The sequence below is a fragment of the Hemicordylus capensis genome, chromosome 4 (genome assembly GCF_027244095.1).
Source record: "Hemicordylus capensis ecotype Gifberg chromosome 4, rHemCap1.1.pri, whole genome shotgun sequence".
Taxonomy (NCBI): Eukaryota; Metazoa; Chordata; class Lepidosauria; order Squamata; family Cordylidae; genus Hemicordylus; species Hemicordylus capensis.
In genome coordinates this window covers 166,756,036-166,776,944 of record NC_069660.1, presented here as the reverse complement: position 1 = coordinate 166,776,944, position 20,909 = coordinate 166,756,036, and the positions used below count along the sequence as shown (strand labels likewise).

The 20,909-nt window shown below is 46.4% G+C and overlaps 1 protein-coding gene across 18 annotated transcripts in view; it reads left to right on the top strand.

Moving 5' to 3' along the window:
* Nucleotides 1-2,928: 2,928 nt before the first annotated feature.
* Nucleotides 2,929-20,909, top strand: part of MTA1 (metastasis associated 1) — a 254,529-nt gene continuing 236,548 nt past the window's right edge. For 6 of the 18 annotated variants that reach the window (XR_008306725.1, XM_053248458.1, XM_053248462.1 and 3 more), the window contains exon 1: nt 8,212-8,580. Coding sequence is in view for 8 of the 18 variants with exons in the window: in XM_053248458.1 (XP_053104433.1) it covers nt 8,553-8,580 (28 nt within the window). In the remaining 10 variants the exon portion in view is untranslated. Of the gene's footprint in view, nt 3,304-7,827; nt 8,173-8,209; nt 8,581-8,700; nt 8,966-8,986; nt 10,464-20,909 lie in introns of those variants that run through there. The other 12 variants (XR_008306726.1, XM_053248451.1, XM_053248454.1 and 9 more) reach the window with 9 other exon arrangements.

The window sequence follows — 20,909 nt, the reverse complement described above, 5'->3', positions numbered from 1 at the left end:
CAGATTCCAGGAATCGTAAGCAATGATGTTGGGACCAGTTGGGACCGTCTCCTGGACTTTGCCAGGACCTAGGTGCTGATCACCACCGATCAGTGGGTTATTCGTACGGTTACCCGGGGTTATTCAATAGATTTCGTATCTGTTCCCCACGATTTTCTTTTTGTAACTCCTGTTTCCAGACAGCGTTCCAAAAGGCTTTTGATGGAGCAGGTTATTCTTTGTCATGGCAAGGCGTGTTTTCTTTGCTTTTCTCGGTTCCAAAGAAGGATGACACCTGGCGTGCGATTCTCGACCTGAAACGTCTAAACTGCCTTGTGAGGAAGTGGACCTTCAGGATGGAGTTGTTAAAGTCCATCAAGAGATCAGTCCACCCGTGGAATTGGCTTTCATCTATAGACTTGTCAGAGGCTTATCTGCACGTCCCAGTTCACCTGAGGTAACGTCGTTTCCTGAGGTTTGCTTACAATCAACAGAACTTCCAATACAGAGCATTGCCTTTTGGCCTGTCATTGGTGCCCCGAGTATTTACAAAATTGATGGTAGCTGTCATCGTGTACGCATGGGAATTCAGGCCTATCCATATTTGGACAATGTGTTGATCATCTTCAACTGTCTCACATTCTGCTACATCTGGGAGTCCTTTTCAATATGGAGTTAGCATTAGTATCTCTACCAGTAGAGTGTCAGAACAAGCTCACAGAGACTATCGCTTCTTGGATGCTGAAGAAGAAAGGGGACCTCATGTTTCAAATTTTGGGGCACTTGATTGCCTGCCTGGACTGTACTCCCTGGGCCAGATTGCATTCAACACCTCTCCAATGGTTTCTTCTTCCTTTTTAATTGGTGATCATTGATAAGCAGCATTTGAAGGTTACTCTTCCTTCCAAGGTCAGGGAATCCTTTCGATGGTGGCTTTCTCTGGCACTGGAGAGGGGTACAACAGATGCGAGCCTATCTGGCTGGGGGGCACACTGTCTCGCTCACCATGCTCAAGGACTATGGCTGGAAGAGGAATTCCAGTTCAATATCAATTGGCTAGAATTGAAGGCCATACGCATGGCTCTGTTACAGTTCTAGGGGCTAATTCAGAACCGTCATGCCTTGGTCAGAATGGACAATGTGAAGGCCAAGGCCCATGTACACCATCAAGGCAGCACGAGGTCGCGAGTGCTTATGCAGGAGGCGGATTGCTTTCTGGCCTGGGCAAAGCTGAACCTGAAGTCCATAGCGGCTGAACTCCTGAGCGGGGAGGATATTCTCCAGGCAGACTGGCTAAGTCACCAGTGGATAGACCCGTTGGAATGGTTACTGCTTCCGGCGGTGTTCGATCAGATTGTACACAGGTACGGTCCTCATCCACTGGATCTTTTTGCAACCATGCACAATACCAAGCTCCCAAGGTTCTTTGCCAGGCATCACTGCAGACAGGCAGAAGAGAGGGATGCTCTAGTGTCTCCCTGGCCTTCAGGGTTGCTGTACATCTTTCCTCCGATGCCAATACTAGGTCTGGGGCTGCGGAAGATTGTAGCAGAAAGCGCGGAAGTCGTTCTCATTGTTCCATATTGGCCACGCCGACCTTGTTTCTCGGAGCTGGTGTCCATGTCGATTCAACCTCTGTGGCCACTTCCTCTCAGAAAAGACCTGCTTTCCCAGAGTCCTCTTCTGCACTCGGATCTCGGCTGGCTGAGACTTCACACCTGGAGGTTGAGCGCAAGCTCTTAGTGGATAAAAGGTATTCCTCTCGGGTTCAAGATACCATCCTGGAGTCCAGGAGGCCGTCCACCTCTTGCATATATCAACTTACCTGGCCTGCCTTCTGTTCTTGGACAGCAAAGCACGATGTCCTTCCGGCTTCTGCTAGAGTGTTAGAAGTTTGGGGGTTTCTGCACTCTGGTTTAGAGAGTGGTCTTCGTCTGCACACCTTAAGGCAGCAGTTCTCTGTTCTATCATCTGTTTTGGACCTCAGGGATTCTGGTTCTTCATCTTTGCATCCCCATATTAGTCAGTTTTTGAAAGGAGTGAGTAATTTGGCTCCTCCACAGGTTTCCCACTTGGGATTTAAATAAGGTTTTAAATACCTTGACCAAGGCTCCATTTGAACCTCTCAGTTCTGTTGCTTTGAGGTATTTGTCCAGGGTTTTATTCTTAGTGGCGATAACCTTAACCGCCTTGAGCCATTTTTGGAAGGGCAGTGTAGAAATTGAATGAATGAATGAATGAATAAAACAACCTCTTCTAGGAGGGTCTCGGAGTTGGCTGCCCTCTCAGTGAGAGATGAGTTGTGTATTTTTCAAAAAAGAGTCAGTTGTTTTAAAGTTGGATCCTACCTTCTTAACGAAGGTCAGTTCTATTTTCCACAGAAGCCAGGAAGTGGTGTTACCTTTGTTCTGTTCCAAGCCCATGCATCCTAAGGAACGTGTGTGGCATAAGTTGGATGTGTGAAGGGCTTTAAGAAATTATACCCACCGAACTCAGTCTTTTAGGAAAACGGACTCTTCCTTTATTTCTTTTCAAGCAGGCTCCCTCGGGACCAAAGCTTCTAAATTGTTTTTGGCCTGGTGGCTTAGGGCTTCGATAGCCTTGTCTTATGAGACATTGAACCTACCTGTGCCCAGAGGTATCATGGCGCATTCAGTGAGAAGTGTGACTGCATCGGCAGCTTTCTCAGCAAGAGCTCCCCTGGAGGAGATTTGTAAAGCGGTCACATCAAGTTCTATTTCTCCTTTTGTGAGACACTATAAGATTTCTTCCTTCTATGATCCCCAGGCGGTGGGTGGAAGGACAATTCTTCAGCGGGTGGTCTAGGCATCCGCTCCCCGCCTTTGATTTCATTCAGCTTGGGTACGTCCCATCAAGTTAGGATGCCCTCCCCATTCCTCGGAAAAAGAAACATTGGTAGACTTACCGTGAATTGTTCTTTTTCGAGGTATGGGGAGGGCATCCAGCCCTCCCGCGGATGCTGGGAAAGGAATGATATTCCTTGGGTGGCGGGGCAACTCCCAGGGTTCAAGATTGTGCTATCCCTGTTCTTTCTCTTCCTTTGGAGGTCTCTGGATTTTCCCTGGTTGACCTTTCTTCTGTTCTTGTTCATTCTGTTTCTCTGGTGGTTGAAAGCCAGAGTTTTTTCTCCATTATGGGGCTACAGGTTTTTCGCTCACAGTCCCGGAACTGGGTTGGGTGTGGCTGGAGCAGCATAGTATATACAGATCTGAAATCTGATTGGCCCTGTCTTGAAGCATGAGAAGGCTGACAACCCGTCAAGTTAGGATGCCCTCCCCATACCTCGAAAAAGAACAATTCACGGTAAGTCTACCAATGTTTCTATCTCTCCCTTCCTTTTTCATTTGACGATCAGCACTGTTGCTTACTTTTGTTTGTTTTCTTATCTCTTGCCTGCCTGCCTGCCTCTGTTCCTCCTCTGTAGTAGTAGTAAGTTCAGAACAGAGTTTATGCATGCAGCACTCCAGCCAAGCCAAGCACTCCCTCTCACTCGCCCTACTACCTGCCGTGTCTCTGTGTGTGTGTGTGTGTGTGTGTTTCGCAGGCGGCAATACCGATGATGTCACTCGCTCTCAGTATTTCCTCTCATCAAGTGAGAGACTGGAAAGATTAGCTGGGAGTGAGAAAAGGTTGCCTGGGACTCCGGAGGAAGGAAGAGCCATGCAGTAAAGGCTATCTGGTTAAAGATTAGCTCCAGAGAGCTCTGGGCGGCGGCCCCCACCAGCTCGAAAGGGGTGTGTATGTTAAAGGACTGGCACGGACCAGCACTCAACCTGCTGCAGACCGGCAGCAGTCAGGGGACCTGGTGGTTGAGAAACTGTGCATTAGAGTGCAGCCTGATTTATATTTGGAGTTTAAAAATCCACTTTTTACCCTGTTTGGGGGTTGGGGTTGGGGCAGGGGTGACTTCAAACTTGCAGTAAAGCCTTACAGTAAACCTGTTGTAAAGCCTGCTGTCTGAAAATGCTTCTGGCTGACATGACTTTTTTCGCCCAGAAATTAAGACTCTTCAAATACACTGTGAAAAAAATGTTACCATTCAAAAAAAAAAATTCATTCATTCATTCAATTTATATACCACCCTTCCAAAAGTGGCTCAGGGTGGCTCATCAAAATAAAGGAATTAAAATCAATTAACAATTAAAAACAAAACTATAAAAACAGCATAAAACTAATTAACAATTAAAACATTTAAACAGTTAAAAACCCTGGAGAACCAGGCTGAACATTTACAGCAATTAAAAACAATTTACAACAAATTAAAAACCCTGGAAGGCCAGGCCAAACAGATAGGTTTTAAGGGCTCTCCTGGCAATGAATACTGGTTACGGATTTCTACTGGGAGTGCATTCCACAGCCCCAGGACAACTACAGAGAAGGCTTGACTCTGAGTCGCCACCAGACGAACCAGAAGTAACTGGAGGCAGACCTCCACAGATGACCTTAATGTGCGGTGGGGATCGTGTAGAACAGGCCTGCACAACATCTGTATTGTATTGTATTTATTAGAATTTTTAATTCAATTCATTTTATTTTAATTTAAATTAATCTTGTCCTGCCAGAACTTCAAATTTTGATTAAATTCATTTTAATTAATTTCACTTTAATTTGATTTAATTAACTGATTGATATTAAGTGTTACTTTGATAATCAGCACCCTAAAAATTGACCTTGGCCCCCATGAGCCAAGTCATGATCAGTTTTGGCTCACCAGGTCATTTGAATTGTGCACGCCTGGAAGAAGGCGCTCTCTAAGAGTGTCTAGTTTGGGGCAAATAAGTATTTTGCCATTCTATTTTTTTCAAAAACACTCGTGGATAGTAACTACCTTCTGTACAGTTACAAGGTGAGTTTTAAAGAGACAGGTACTACATTTGCTCCCCCACAACCCCACCCTGTTCATCAAAGCACTGACTATAGTACAGAACAATAAAACTTTGCAAGGAAATGTCTCTACAGGTGAACCTCATTACTCATGGGGGTTTTGTTCTTCACCTATTACTATGAGGAACGGAACAGCGAATAATGAGACATTAGGCCTATGGGGAAAGTCAGCCATGATACTTGCTGGGTGACTCTGGGTCAGTCACATCTCTCTCAGCCTAACCTACTTCACAGGATTGTTGAGGAGAAACTTAGTATGTAGTACACTGCTCTGGGCTCCTTGGAGGAAGAACGGGATATAAAATGTAAATAAATAAATAAATAAATAAATAAAGGGGGTTTAGGTTCCAGGTGGAGGGGAAAAATGTTTAAAGCCCCCAAACAGGCCAGAACTTTCTCTGGCGTGATCCACAGTCCCCAACATGCTCAGGAATGCCCCCTGCCCCCACCAACCACAAAGAATAATGGAGAAAAGTCTCCCCCCACCAGAAATGAGCCACAAATTGGCTTCTCCTGTCTTTTCCTGGCTTCCTGTGGACACAGTGGCTGCTGGAAGTGATCTCTTTGGTCACTTCCGACCCTCTAGGAACCTCGGATACATGGGTTTTAACCCATTAGTATCCATAGATACTGGAAACGAGTGTCAATAAGACACACCATGAACAATGAGGTTGTCCTGTATATACTTTACTAATCAGATGTTGCTATCAAATATACCCAAAAAGCCCATCATAAGCAGAAAAAGCACATCAGCAACCAGGTTCCAAGTAAGTTGCTATGTCTTTAGTTCCTACCCCTACATCTTAACCCTGCGGGTGATGGAAGCAGCAACACACTATTGGGACAATGATAGCAAGAACAGCAGCAGCTTGCATTTTCTACCTCCTGGCTATTAATCTCCACCACCCCCACCTCAATACACCTGTGAACGCCCTCCCTGAACATGTATATGAGATGCTGCTCCATCTCTCTTCCTTCAGATCCATCCTCCCAGGGGTGTTTGAAAGGGTTCAAAGAACCTGGGCCCCCAGCTCATGAGGAACCCCCCCCCCGATCCACCCTTCCCTATTTTCTTCATTATCTCCCTCACTCTGAGGGGCCGCCAGAGAGAGGGGTGAACACTGGCCCCCTTCTCCCCTAGCTACACTCCTGCATCCTCCTCTAGAAGAACTAACCTTTTCTGTGGAGTCTTTGACTTAACTGCTTAACTCCCATTCCCACAACTGCAACATTCTGCAAATGTTTGAATCCTTTTAGTCCTTAACTAGAGTATTTATTGCAATCCTTCAGATTGAGCGGGGAGATGTCTTTTATTTTTGTAAACTTTGATCTCGCCTCTTTGAGGGAGGAGGCACAAGATGGTTACTACAATTCATGAAAAATAAAATATAATAGAACAAACACTATTAACGTTCAATATAAAAAAACTAAGAGCATGCATCATAAAATTAGATTGCAAATATTTGCTTAGCTAAAAATGCATATATTTGCATTAGATTTTGCTTTTGCAACAAACATGGAGAACTAGTATTTAAGGAAGACCAGTATCAGCAGAGGCATAGGTAGTTTGGCTACGGCTGGAGGACGAAGTCTGCTGATGACTCCCCCACCCCCTAGGCTTTACAATCATGCGTATTTTGTGTGCACATGACCTGAGCCACGCCCCCTGCATCTGATGTCAGATGCAGGGGGCGGGGCCAATGCCTAGGACAGGGCCCATCAGCGCCAGTAGAGCTTCCCTTCCCCAGTCAGCGGTTTGTAGAATCGCTGACTGGGGAAGGGAAGATCTGATGGGTCCCATCCTTGACGCTGCCCCCTAGGGATGTGCACGGAATCAGTTGAAAGAACCGGTGGTTCCACTGGTTCGAAGGCAGTGTGGGTGCCGCTTTAAGAGTGGGGGAGAGTGAACTTACCCCTCCTGCCGCTTCCCCCCCCACTGGTATCCTTTGTTAAGAAAGCTGATCGGGATGGCAGCGTACCTCCCTGCCACCCCATTGCCCAGATACAGCTGGAAGTCCCCAATGCGCCTACAGGCAACGTGTGCAAGTGCATCGGAGACTTTCAGCCATACAGAGAGGTACGCTGCCTCCCTGATCAGCTTTATAACAAAGCAGGGGAAAAGTGGTGAGAGAAGTAAGTGCACCCTCCCCTGCTCTTAAAGCAGCACCCCCGCCACCTTCAAACCGTCCCACCAAAGTTCCATGCACAGCCCTACTGCCCCCCAACATCTGATCTCAGAAGCAGGGGGCGTGGCTTGGGGTGTGTGCATGCAAAGTGCGCACCTAAGAGGAAGGGGAGCCGCTGAAGGACTTTGTCCTCTGTCTGCGGCCCAGCTCCCTATGCTCCTGCTGATGACACCACAGGCAGAGCACAGCTCCCACCTGCAGCTGACTGACTCAGCCAACTCCATGGTGCGTTCTGGTTTGCTAAACACAGCACACCAAGCGGCTTGGCTGAGTTGAAGGGCAGCTGCTTCCTCAGGTGGGAGTCATGTTCTGGGCTGACAGTGCTGGGAAATCTTCTCTTGCCCCTGCAGTAGCTGCCCTCTGACACAGCCAACTCTACAGTGCACTCTCACCACAGACAGGAAAATTCCAGCCTGAAATCTCACCACCACCGCTGGTGTGCAGACTTGGGTAATTCTCCCACCCCTAAGGACAGCACTGATCATCATCATCTGTTGGTCCCTTTGTTCCCTCTCCCAAGATGCATCCAGTGTCCAATCCACAAATCTAGTTTACATTCCTGCCCCACATTCATTACCTGCACCTCAATTGTTAGGAGTTTCTCTTCTCACCCCCCCCCCATTACCTTCACCTCAAGGAAGTGGTTCCCATCAATGGAGAATACAATTGAAATAAGGATTCAGGTGCAACACACAATGGTGCTTGCTGAGGGGGCAACAATGAGGAAGACACAAATTCAATTATGCCACCGTGATTGCTGGAACTGGACTGGATGTCAGTTGGCTAATCCGCAGGTGCAGCTGACAGTTGAAAAGGGCAACTGCCCAGCAACCCTCACTCCCCTCATGTAATTAGGTCCCCCCTCCTCCCCCCACTTTGAAGGTAGCCAGTGGTGGCTGGCCTACGGCCTGTAGCGTCTTTCTCCTTCCTCTTCCAGGTTTTTAGTGCAGCGGGGTGGCAGGAGGACATTTTACCAACCACTTCTGAATGGCCACCAAGGTCGGGGAGGGCAGCGAGGGTTAATTTCTTCTTTTTGTTGTAGAATTTGTGTCCCTGGATATACCCCAAGGACATCTCTGCAGTATACATAAGTTAAGCAAAGGTAGGCACACCTGCTGATTGCGTCGCGGACATGACATTGGAAAGGATAGGGGGGGAAGAAAGTGCGCGCGCAGTCTACTCAGGTGAGATTATCCCACCATAGCCACGCCAAGAAGCAGCACACATGCGAGTGAGGACAACCCCCACCCCCATGGTCCAAGCTTTGCCATCCATACCACACCACACAGACTCGCTTGCTTTTCCCGTCATGCAGCTGGCGCGGCTCCTTTAATTCAGTCGCCCCGCTCCGCTCCCCTCCCCTCTGTTCCTCGTCTCCTCCTTCTCCTCCCCGGTCTCCATTTTCCAGCAGGTCCACTTCCTACAAGCGACATCGGCCGCAGGATCTTGTCATTCTCCTTTCTTGTTTCCTCGGCCCTGGGCATGGCTGCCAACATGTACCGCGTTGGAGGTAAGGTCTATGACATATGACTGTGCTTTTCTGCTCGGGAGCGACGCCCCACGGTCTCTGCCCCCGCCCTCCTTCGGGAGTGGCGGTTTTGGGGGGGGGGGGAATGCGCGAGTTTAGCGGTTGGGCCGGAACAGGCTCGCTTTGTGAAGTGGTTTTGGGGGCGATGGGGCTGGCGGGGAAGTCGGTACTAGGGCAGCAGGCGTTGTGTCAAAAGGCGGGGGCCCCCCAAGTTGCCATGCTTGCGGTTGGCTGGCTCTTTTTTCTATCTTCCTCGGTGTCTTCATTTTGCCAAATGTGAATGCTTCGATCTTCGTCCCTGGCCCTTCCCCCTTCTCCCTTGTGCCTGCGTTGAGTTAGGAGTGCACCCTGCTTTCCCAAAGAGGAGGTAAATCTGAGGGAGCGTACAAACGGGCTTGTGGATGTGCCGTTCTTCTGTAGGCCTTCTGTACTGGAGGCAGATCCTCTTGGAGATGACTTTAGAATTGAGGCCCCCATATGGAGGTGGCTGCCTTTCGTTCGCGTTGGAGGGAGGGGTCTTCTCGTGCTCCCCCCTCCTCCCCCTCTTTCCTTTTATTTTCCATTTTGTTCACTTTTAGCCTCTGTGCATAGGTGTAAAATGCAGAGATGTAAAATATTGGTTAGATATTCGTCTCTGAGGTGGTTTGTATGCTTGAGCATCATGCCGGAAGTTCTCCGTGGCCCTTGATTGTGTGTGAAGGCTTTTCATCCAAATGGCCAGTAAACATGTGCTAGTGTATTTAGGGGCCATTTGGAGGAATAGCCTCCACACACAGGCAGGGGCTATGGAGTGCATTCTGACGGGAGTGCTCTTGGCGCACTCTCTCCTGCTTCATGTGTGCTGCTGCTGATATTGTTTGAACTGGCCCATTGTATTAGAATGGGAGGCAGCTATTTATTTACAATATTTGCATTCCACTTCCTCCAAAATATGGATCTCCAACAAATTGTTAAAGCCAGTTTTAATAAAACAGAACCAAATAAAACAAAAATGGATCTCATAGCCAATAAATACTGCATAAGTCAGGCCTTAACAAACTTTCTTTTAATCTAGGAGTGAGATTCATCTTTTGGCCTTCAGGAGTTTGTAGGGCTAGGAAAGACCTGTGTCTGAAACCCTAAAGAGCAGCTGCCACTCAGGGTATGTAGACAATATTGGGCTAGATGGACCACTAGTGATTCAATATATAGCAGCTTCATAGGTTCAGCCATATAAAATGAACATGAAAATCAGACCTGCAATGAGGCTCTGGCAGCCAGTACATAATATAGAGTCTTAATGTCTTTTAAAAAAACCCCAACAACATTCAGTTACAAGAAAGCATGCAATTATGAGGTAATAAATTCCCACCTTATACCCCACTTTAAAATCCATCAAAATAAGGAAAACATAAATCAAAATGTGTTAGAAAGCAGCTTAGGCTAAGAATTTCATTTGAGTTCTTGTTAGGGTTTGAGCATTTGCTTGGTTAGATTAACTGATTATAAACCTCTTAATTTACACACAAAAATCAATAGCAAACTTTAATCTGATCACTGAGTAGGAGGTAAGCCCCATTGAACCCATTTTTACCCACTACTGAATCTGAGAGGTGGGACTACATTGCCTTCAAACTATGCAGCCTGAGGTACTTCTATGCAAATCTGAAGGCCTAAAGTTTTAATTTTGCTAAGAACAAACCCTAGAGGCTCATCCTTATGATATAATCGGCATTGGAGGAGCTTCTTTCTTTTTTAAAGAACTTCTTGGTGCTGCTCCTAAACAGCTGAGTTTAGGAGGAGAAGACTGAATGATCCAGCCTCAAAAGGAAAGGAAGGATTGTGGCGTTGACTCCTGGCGACCACAGAGCCATGTGATTTTCTTGGTAAGATACAGGAGTAGTTTACTGTTGCCTTTTCTCACGCAGTCTGAGATGATGCCTTTGCCGTTGTCACTGAAGTGAGCATCCACCTCCAGCACCTTCCCATATTGCTGCTGCCCGATATAAAGTAAAAGTAAAGTGTGCTGTTGAGTCGATGTTGACTCCTGGCAACCACAGAGCCCTGTGGTTGTCTTTGGTAGAATACAGGAGGGGTTTACAATTGCCATCCTGCGCAGTATGAGATGATGCCTTTTAGCATGCTGCTATAGGGTTTCCCATAGGCTGGGATTCAAACTGGCAACCGCTGGCTTGCTAATCAAGTCATCTCCCTTCTGCACCATTAGGTGGCTGCTATCTGATATAGGTGACAAAATATATATATTTACTAGGCACAGTCTGGTGGGTATTCGAACTAACAGCCTCTTGCTCCCTAGGCAGCTGCTTCTCTGCTGCACCACACTAGTCTCTACTATCTGCTTAATTAGGGCTCCTACACAGAGCATGGGAGTGGGGATGTTAAAAGTCCCTGTTAATGACTTTAAAGAGTTAATGTCACTGCTCTGGAAGAAGATGCAAAGGAGAGCAGTGCTGTGGAGAAATATGCCGCTCTGCCAGTTCTGATCCCAGCCAAGGGAAGGAATTCTTCTGAAGGGAAGAAATGGGTACTGCGCTTGCAGCTTCTATCCTGTGAAGAGGCGCCAGCAATAGAAGCAATTATAGTAGCTTAGTGAGTGGCGGTGGAAAGAGATCACTGGCAGCCAAGCCAATCTTTCATTTCTGGCTTGTCTGGTGCTCTATCTCACTGCTGTTGCTCCACCTCACTGACCAGCTTCTGGTTGTCTCTCTTCAGCTGCTGTGCTGGGAGCTAGAGCATCTCTCTTGCCCCAAGAAAGCATTTGTGAGGGAAGAAATGGATAGCAGAAGCTAGTCATTGCTGCTAGAGGAGCAGCAGCGAGGTGCTGGACAGAGGGCACCCCAGAAGGGCAGAGGGCTGCAGCCTCTGAACCAGGTACCATGACAAAGTTTCTAGGCATCATGGCAAACCAGTGCTCAGGATCTGTTGAGCCCTAGATAAGTGAAACAGGAACTAACACACAACATAAATCATGTTCCCTTGCCAGCAGGAAACAAGACAGTACTTGCTAGTAGAAAGTCACACTTGTCAATATGAGAAAAATATTGTGGCATCCATGGGCACAGCTATAACTGAGTAGACGTGTTCAAAGAACACAAACTGTTGACCGCCAGAAGCAGCTTCCCTGGCTGCCTCTCTCCTGCCCCTGGTCCTCAGGGCTGCCTCACCCCTGGTCCTCCGGCCCACCACCCCACCCACTTGCTGCTGTATGGTGGCTTCTAAAGCTCCAGGAGCCATAGAGCCACAGTGCACTCCTGGGAGGGCAGGGGGTGGTGGTTTGCTTTAAACAGTGCTACATCTGCTGGTAACCTCCAGACTGGATTACTGCAATGCGCTCTATGTGGGGCTGCTCTTGTACATAGTCCAGAAACTACAGTTGGTTCAGAATGCAGCAGCCAGGCTGGTCTCTGGGTCATCTAGGAGAGACCATATTACTCTTGTATTGAAGGAGTTACACTGGCTGCCGATATGTTTCCGGGCAAAATACAAGGTGTTATAACCTATAAAGCCCTAAACAGCTTGGGGCCTGGGTATTTAAGAGAGCATCTTCTTCGTTATGAACCCCACCGCCCATTGAGATCATCAGGAGAGGTCCATCTGTACTTGCCACTGGCTCGTCTGGTGGCTACTCAGGGACGGGCCTTCTCCATTGCTGCCCCGAGGCTTTGGAACGTGCTCCCTAGTGAAATAAGAGCCTCCCCATCTCTGACAATTTTTAAAAAGTCTTTAAAGATGCATCTGTTCACCCAGGCTTTTAACTGATACTGTTTTGATTGTTTTTAATGTTGTTTTGGAATATTGTTTTAAAAATTTTAAATTGTGTTTTAAATTTCTTGTTTTTGTTTTTTAACTAATGTTTTAATGTTTTTATCTTCTTGTAAACCACCCAGAGACGTAAGTTTTGGGCAATATAAAAAGATGTAAGATAAAAATATATAAATAAATAAAAATAAATGGCAGTCTACCTGTCAGCCCCTGCCACACTGTTCCCCCCCCCGCCAGCGTTCTTCCAAAAAGCAGGCGTGTAGGGCTGCAGCTGCCTCCTTGCAGCTCAGACCAGTGTTGCCACACAAATGGTGTGTCAGCCATTTGCGTGGCCATTTGTGGTCTGGGCTGCAAGGAACATTGGCATGTTTGTAAGGTACCCTCAAATCTGTGGATATAATATGATATCGAAAGCTACTGATGGAAAAATCCCACCCCACCCCCACAACTTTAGGTCAGTTCAATGAGTGGAGGCCTTTACACCATTTTGCTGGAAATTTAGAGAACCTTATTTGTTTAATGACATGTCAGGCTCTCAAAATGGAGACACTCCGAAAAGAAGGATACAGTAACTAGTATAATAACATTGATGTCATAAGGCAAAAACAACATGAGGAGAGGTAGTTAGTCCAATCACAGAGCATAGCATCAGTGGCCAATCAGAGAACTAGTTCACAGTTTATTAAAAAAGAATAACCCAAATATTGTTTACAGCACTTCTGTTTATCCAACTAGTAGTACGTGCACAGGCCAGGACCCGCCAAAACCTGTTTTTTCTTTCATCAGTACTAAATAGGCATATTTAGAATGCCAAACATGCCTGTTTCAAGAGCAGAGATAGAGGAAGATGTTGCGGAGGAGGGTGGATAAATCTCCATGTCTGAATGAATTTCCTTTGAATTTATTTTAAAAATTAGTGTGTTACTGATATTAATATGTCCTTATTCATAATCTGCCCTGTGCTGCATTAGCAGTTGAGGGTAGACTCTCTTGACTCCCACCTGCCCTTCCTCCCCTGCCATCTCATTAGCTTGCTGTGCGCTCAGTCTGCCCTCATAGGATCAATAGGGCTGGGTTCTTTCTCAGACTCTTAACAGAGGCCTGGTTGGGGAGAAGGTGTACTCATTTGCCTTGTATGGATAGACCTGACCTCTTTCCCAGACTTTGGTGACTGCCTCCCTGGGAGAAGAGTCCTGCCCATTGACCAGTACGCGTTGACCCTCTTGACAACCGCCCACTCTTCCTCTGTTGCCATTCTCTTAGCCTAACAGATGGCTCAAACTGCCCTCCCTGCTGGACTTCTATTAAAGTTGCGGGGGTGGGGGGATATATTGTGAAGGGAACTGGAACTGGGAGAACAGCTAATGTCTCTGTGCTCTACAAACTCAGGCAGGCACGTGAGAGAGACCAAAGCTGTATATAAATAGTTGTTTAATATAGAAGGAGCAGGGAATTGGATTAAGAGAGAAGAAGACTCAGGCCTTAAAAATAAAATTCATAGTGCTTATATTTATTTAAAATATTCATACCTCGCTACTGCAGTGCATTACTGCTCTGGGTAGCTTACAACACTAATAAAATAGATACAATACAGGATAAATAGGGTTAAAAAGTTAAAGGACCAGGCTAAAGCCACAATTAAAGTAAGCTTTAAAACTGAAATTAAGAGTTTTCAGTAAAAAGCTAAACACTAAGAAACCTACCAGACAAAAGCAGAGGATGATATATCAAAAAGCCTCTGTAAAAAGATGCATCTTCAGTTGTTTCTTAAATACACTATGGGAGGGAGCATGGCAAAGCTCTTCTGGGAGGATGTTCCAAAGTCGAGGGTCCACAGACGAAAAAGCCTTCTGTCTAGGGTCTTCATCAGTGGTAGCGCCATGAGTAGGGCCAGAGATGCTGAGCGGATGGCCCTGGAATCGTATGGGTAAATGTGGTCTGACAGGTACTCCGGTTCCAAGGTGTGTAGAGCTTTAAAAGTTAAGACTGGCACCTTGAATCTAGCCCAAAAGCGGACAGGTAACCAATGAAGCTGCCTCAGGATGGGTGTAATACTCATGAGGTATTACTGCTGCTGCTAGGATGCCCACGAGCATCTTAGCAGCAGCATTCTGGACCAGCTGAAGCTTTCGAATCCTCTCCAAGCCCCATATAGAGCATATTGCTGTAGTCCAGTCTGGATTTCACCAAAGCATGAGTGACTGAGGTCAGGTCTGACTTCTTCAAGTAGGGTTGCAGCTGGCATACCAGCCATAGCTGGTAAAAGACACTTCTGCACCCTGCTGCCACCTGTGCCTCCATGGACTGTGTCAAGTCCGGAAGCACCCCCAAGCTGCGGACTTAGTCTTTTAGGAGGAGTATGACCCTGCCCAAGACTAGATTTACCTCACTGCTCTGATGATCATGACCTAGCACACTTCCATCTTATCCAGATTAAGTTTCAGCTTGTTTGCCCCCATCCAGTCCAGAACAGGCTCCATATCCTGGTTCAGAACATGCACTGCCTTCCTGGTGTCTGCTGACTTAAATGGTAGAGCTGGGTTGCATATTGATGACACCGTAGCCCACACCATGGATGACCTCCCTCAGCGGTTTCATGGGGGAAACAGCATAGGTGACAGAATGGATCCCTGCGGCACCTCATAGGCCAAGCTGTCCCGCAGCACAACCTTCTGAGTATGACTCTCCAGGTAAGAGCGGAGCCACTGTATTGCAGTGCCCCCAAGTCCAACTCAGAAGGATACTATGGTATATGGTACTGGAAGCTGCTGAGAGGTCCAGGAGAATCAATAAAATCATATTTCCTCTGTCTCAGCGGAGGTCATCTGCCAGGGTGACCAAGGCAGTTTCCGTCCCATATCTAGGCAGGAAGCCAGATTGGAAAGGATCTAAGTAATCAGATTCATCTAGGATTTCCTGAGTCCTGAAATGCCACCCCACTCTCCAACACATTGCCCAAGGAGGAGAGATTAGAAACTGGTTGGAAATTATTTAAACCATCTAGGTTCAAAGAAGGTTTTTTTAAAGACAAGGCCTATTTACCACCTTCTTCAGCTGGTGAGGGCACCAACCCACTGGTGCAGGGAGGCATTCATAATCCCTGCCACCTATGGACTCGGTCCCTCCCTTGCAGCCTTTACCAAACATGAAGGGCAAGGGTCAAGCACGCAGGTGTCTTAAGAGTCTAAGATGGGATGGGCAATTTTTCACCCTTCATCTGTTGAACCACAACTCCCATCATCCACAGCTGCAATATATTGTGGCTGGGGGAGGGTGATGGGAGCTGTAGTTCAACAGCATCTGGAAGGCCAAGATTGCCCAACCCATCTTAGACTCTAAAATAAGCAATAGGAGATCTTATTTTTAAACACAAGGCCCTCCACCTACTGTTGAACTACAACTTCCATTACCCCCAGCCACAATGTATTGTGACTGCGGTTGATGGAAGTTGTGGTTCAACAGTAAGAACAAGGCTGTTTCACTCCCCCCCCCGCTGCCCACATGATTGGAAACAGATGGTGATGGGAGGTAATTTAAACAACTTTATTATTGCTAACAACTTTAGCAAATTGAAACAGTGCTGAAATGCAGAGGAAGATGGGGTAGCTCTGGGCTCCAGAGGTACCCCCCCCCCAGCTCAGAGCTTATGCAGTGTGCCCATCAGCATCATCTTTAGCAAAGTCTTCAAACTCTGTCTCAGAATCCGTGGATTCAGGTATTTTCCAAAGGCTGTCATCTTCAGAGCCTTCCATTCCATTTGTGAGGAAGCATTTCTTGAAGCCTTGCCATATAATGGCAGGATCTGTTGCCTCCCACACTTCTTTGATCCATTGCACGATCTGACTTCTTCCGACGGCCTGATGCGGTTACTACCTGTGTTCCGCTGTACTGCCACTCATTCAGTTTCTTCTGCAAGACCTACTTGAGTAGCTGGTTGCAACTCACTTCTATAATGTGCAGTTGATTTGTAATTTCCCCTGGCATGATTACAAGGTCAGTCTAGTTTTCAGACAGCATAGATTTGCTGGATGACATCTGTACACATCTAGTTCCAGCATTTGCTGTCCCTTCAAAGGGCATTTAAACCAGACAGCTCTGAGCTAGTCCTTTGTTAAATGTTGATCCATCCATCCCCATTTGTGCACATGAACTATCACCCCATGGTGGCCACTTCATCTTCTGGGGCAAAGTCTTCCTTTTGATGTGCTGCGGCAACTTTTCACTCTTCCCGTACAACCCCAGCATCACTTTGAACTGCTTTTTCTCGTTCCCTGTCATTTTCAGTGGCCTGGTTTTTGCCCCTTCACAGATACTTTTTGTCTGTGGGGAAAGTCAAACATCAGTGGTGTCTGGTCAGCTTTTGCAATTTGTCCATTAGAGTAACAATCTAACAAACAAGCTGCAGTACAAACTGTTGATACTGCTATAGCTGGTCTTCAAAGTCTGGTGGCATACACTGAGCCATTGAAGTGGTCCTGCGAATGCACCACCCATATCACAGCATAAATAGATGGCACCATTTCAGGAAGGCCTTGAAGACACTCTTGAGATCCATGTGTCTTGACATCTTAATTGCTTTCAACTGGATTTCCCCAGTGCTGACAGCACAGCCTTCAGCTCATCTATCTAGAATGTATTGTAGCAGCGGTTTTTCCAGTTGTGGTTGTTGAACCCTGCAGCCGTGCCATGGAGCCAGTAAAAGTGCACTTTGAGATCATAGGTAGTTATTTTGTTTTCTCCAGAAGCGCGTTTGACTCATTCACCCCAAACTCCCTATCTGCTGCTCAGTTCCTGCTGCATTTCGCTATGTCCACAACTTTAAGTTTAAAGGTGGAAGTGTAACTAGCTGACTCTCTTTGTTGCTATGGAGTTCTCTGCAAAAAAGAGAAAAAAAAACAGGGACATGGCTACTAGGGAGATTCCAAGGCTGGCCCTGGAGGCAGAGCCAGCAGCCTTGGAGGTGGGCACTAGCTGCCTGTGTGCTGGTTCTGCCTCCTGGGGGAGGCCTATCACTCCTTACACTTTAAACTGAAGGGAATGTAGCAGCAACCGAGCACCAGACTGGGAGTTTCGGGTGAATTAGTCAACCACATCTTGGAGATGGGTTCCTGACAGCCGGGGCCTCCACGGCAGCAGAACATGGGGGTGTGGTCACTGTGGTGGTGCTGCCCCAAACTACCCTTGCTGCTAGGCAGAAGTGCCCTTGGTGCTGACAGGTCAGATGGCTCCCAACTGTTAGGATGTGGGTAGCCTTCCCCGCACAGGTCAGGGAAAGGCCTCCTCAGAAATCGCTTGCTCCGGCCACCACACCACATGAGAAGGGGAGGCATCCACTCCACCTGAAGCACTGGGTCTGTGGAGGGCCCTCCCCATTGTGGCAACAAAGGCCATATCTTGAACAGGCAACACAGTGTGACCTCTGTCATTGAGCACAGGATTGTCCTAGCTCTCCCCCTTCCACAGTGGGGAGAGAAAAAATAAGCCATCCCCACCCCTCTCCCAGCCCTAAGGTAGCACCAGGCACATGGTAGCACAAGGCACAGGAAGCTGCTGAAGGGTTCCCAGGACCTTGAAGCACTGGGCTTCTTGCTGCCAGGCCCACCTCGCCCCTTTTCCCACCAGTCACCATGGGAGTAAGGAGTTGCTCAGCACTCCTCATAGAGACCTGGAACCATTGCACTCACCAGACTCAGGTAGGGCTCACCTGGCTGGGTGAGGGCAGCTGGGAAGCTCATGAGTTCACTGGTGGTTCTCTGAGAGTCCTGAAAACCCTGTAGCCAGAAATCTTGACGGGCATGCCTGAGTGGGTGACCCCAGAGCCCATCGGAGATCGGGAGGAATCTGAAACCAGCCAGGCCTATGGAACTTCTTCCTGGATAAGCTAGCAGATTCTCCATCTAGAACTTTGAAGGTCCACCTCGGAGAGCAGGTCTACCCATTGGCTCCAGTGGGTGAACCAGGCCTCCTGCCAGCCCTTTCTCTTCTGTCTGTTTGCCTGCCTGGCTGCTCAACCTGCCCTCCCAGCTGGATTCCGAATATAACTCGGTGGGGTGGGGGTAAAACATCTGCAGGAGAGCAAAATTATGTAGCCCTGGCTCAAAGTGGCCTGACTTAAGCTGTGAGGGAGTCTTGTGGGACTGTGGAAAAAGGCATCTCCAGAGGTGGGGGAAACAAGCATTATATACAAAAGAGTATATATGTAACTGTTACTCTTTGTTTTATTCTTTTGTGACCAGAATTATTGCTTTAAATATGCTTCTTACTTTTGCCCATACATTTTGTTGAACTTGCTCTGGTTGGTAGATGTCCTTAATTTCTGAGAACAAAAGGAAAATATCTGTCAGTACCTGGTTCTTAATAGGTCTATATCTTGTGAACTGTGATTTTAAAATTCTTGAGCGATAGCCAATAAATTGAAAAAAGTAGCAGTTAAAAAAATTCATCCAATTTAAACAGGTTTTATGAGTAGTTGGAAATTATCAGATAATGTTAAAACAAATCTGAATAGCCAACTTTGATAGAAAGCAACTATTGATACACTATTGATATTGATTACTACTACTACTACTATTATTATTATTACTATTACATTTATATCCTGCTCTTCCTCCAAGGAGCCCAGAGCGGTAATACTACATACTTGAGTTTCTCTTTTACAACAACCCTGTGAAGTAGGTTAGGCTGAGAGAGAAGTGACTGACCCAGAGTCACCCAGCTAGTTTTATGGCTGAATGGGGGTTTGAACTCGGGTCTCCCCGGTCCTAGTTCAGCACTCTAACCATTACACCACGTTGGCTTTTAAGTAATCTCTTGTAGGTTTTGATCTTACTTTGAAGAACTAGAATAACGATAAAGTCAGGTATAGGCTTATGTAGGAAACAATGTGGAAATAAGAGCATGAGCATGAAAATGTGGTGGAGATGTCCAAATCAGAGGAAATACTGACTGAGGTACTTTGGTTAATAGGTGTTATTACAGGAAAAAATATTCCTGATGCACCAGACCTTGTGGTGGTAAGCTACAGATGAAACTCGGAAAATTAGAATATCATGCAAAAGTCCATTAATTTCAGTAATGCAAATTAAAAGGTGAAATTGATATATGAGACAGACGCATTACATGCAAAGCGAGATAAGTCAAGCCTTAATTTGTTATAATTGTGATGATCATGGCGTACAGCTCATGAAAACCCCAAATCCACAATCCCAGAAAATTAGAATATTACATGGAACCAAGAAGACAAGGATTGTAGAATAGAACAATATCGGACCTCTGAAAAGTATACAGTGTACTGTGCTTGATTGGCCAGCAAACTCGCCTGACCTGACCCCATAGAGAATCTATGGGGCATTGCCAAGAGAAGGATGAGAGACATGAGACCAAACAATGCAGAAGAGCTGAAGGCCGCTAATGAAGCATCCTGGTCTTCCATAACACCTCATCAGTGCCACAGGCTGATAGCATCCATGCCACGCCGCATTGAGGCAGTAATTGCTGCAAAAGGGGCCCAAACCAAGTACTGAATACATATGCATGCTTATACTTTTCAGAGGTCCGATATTGTTCTATTCTACAATCCTTGTCTTCTTGGTTCCATGTAATATTCTAATTTTCTGAGATTGTGGATTTGGGGTTTTCATGAGCTGTACGCCATGATCATCACAATTATAACAAATTAAGGCTTGACTTATCTCTCTTTGCATGTAATGCGTCTGTCTCATATATCAGGATTACATCTTTTGTTAAGAACAGCTGATAACTAAAGTGAACTTTTTAAAAGGAAGTGGTGTCCTTTCATTTGTTTCTGGAAAAAAGTGTGGACAGAACTATGGATCAGAAAACATAATTAAGGGAATAGAAAAATATTTTTCTATAGTGTAAATTAGATTAATCATATTTTGATACTTGCTTAGTAAAATTATTGAATAAAATAAATAGGACAGGATGGAAAAGTGTATCGAGTGGACAATGGCAGGCCGGTAGGTGTGTGTTTGCCTGCCTACCTGCCTGCCCGAAGGGGTGCATGTATGTAAGAAATAAGAGTTCATGTATTTGTTTCTAAACCCAGCTGGAGGTTGCAAAGCACAGAAGGGTGTTCACACTGACTCGCTTTCATGGCCTCCCTTCAGCAGTGCTAGAAGGCTGTTATAGAAGGACTCAATTTGCAGAGCAACTATCCCACTGTGGCTCAGGGCAGATCAAAATTACCAAGCATGTCCTCCGCGGTTTGTTCTAAAGAGACATTTGTGCCTCCTTCATCCTTCCATTGCTATATAAGTATCACATATAATGTTGCCAGTTTCTGTGCAGCACCAACCAGCATTCGTTGGCAGGTGAGTCAGGGTGGGCTCTACACTTTGCTCACTTAGTACTGATTCAATAGAAAGACTTGCTCTTCCCCCTTCTCCCCCCCGCCCCCGCCACTCCTTATAGCCTTATAGTCCAGCTGTTATCAGTTTTATTACTTAGGCTTTTGTGTATTTCTGTCTTCTCATGCCTTTTAATCTTTTTACATCCATTTTTATTCCCACCTTGTAATGACTTTAATG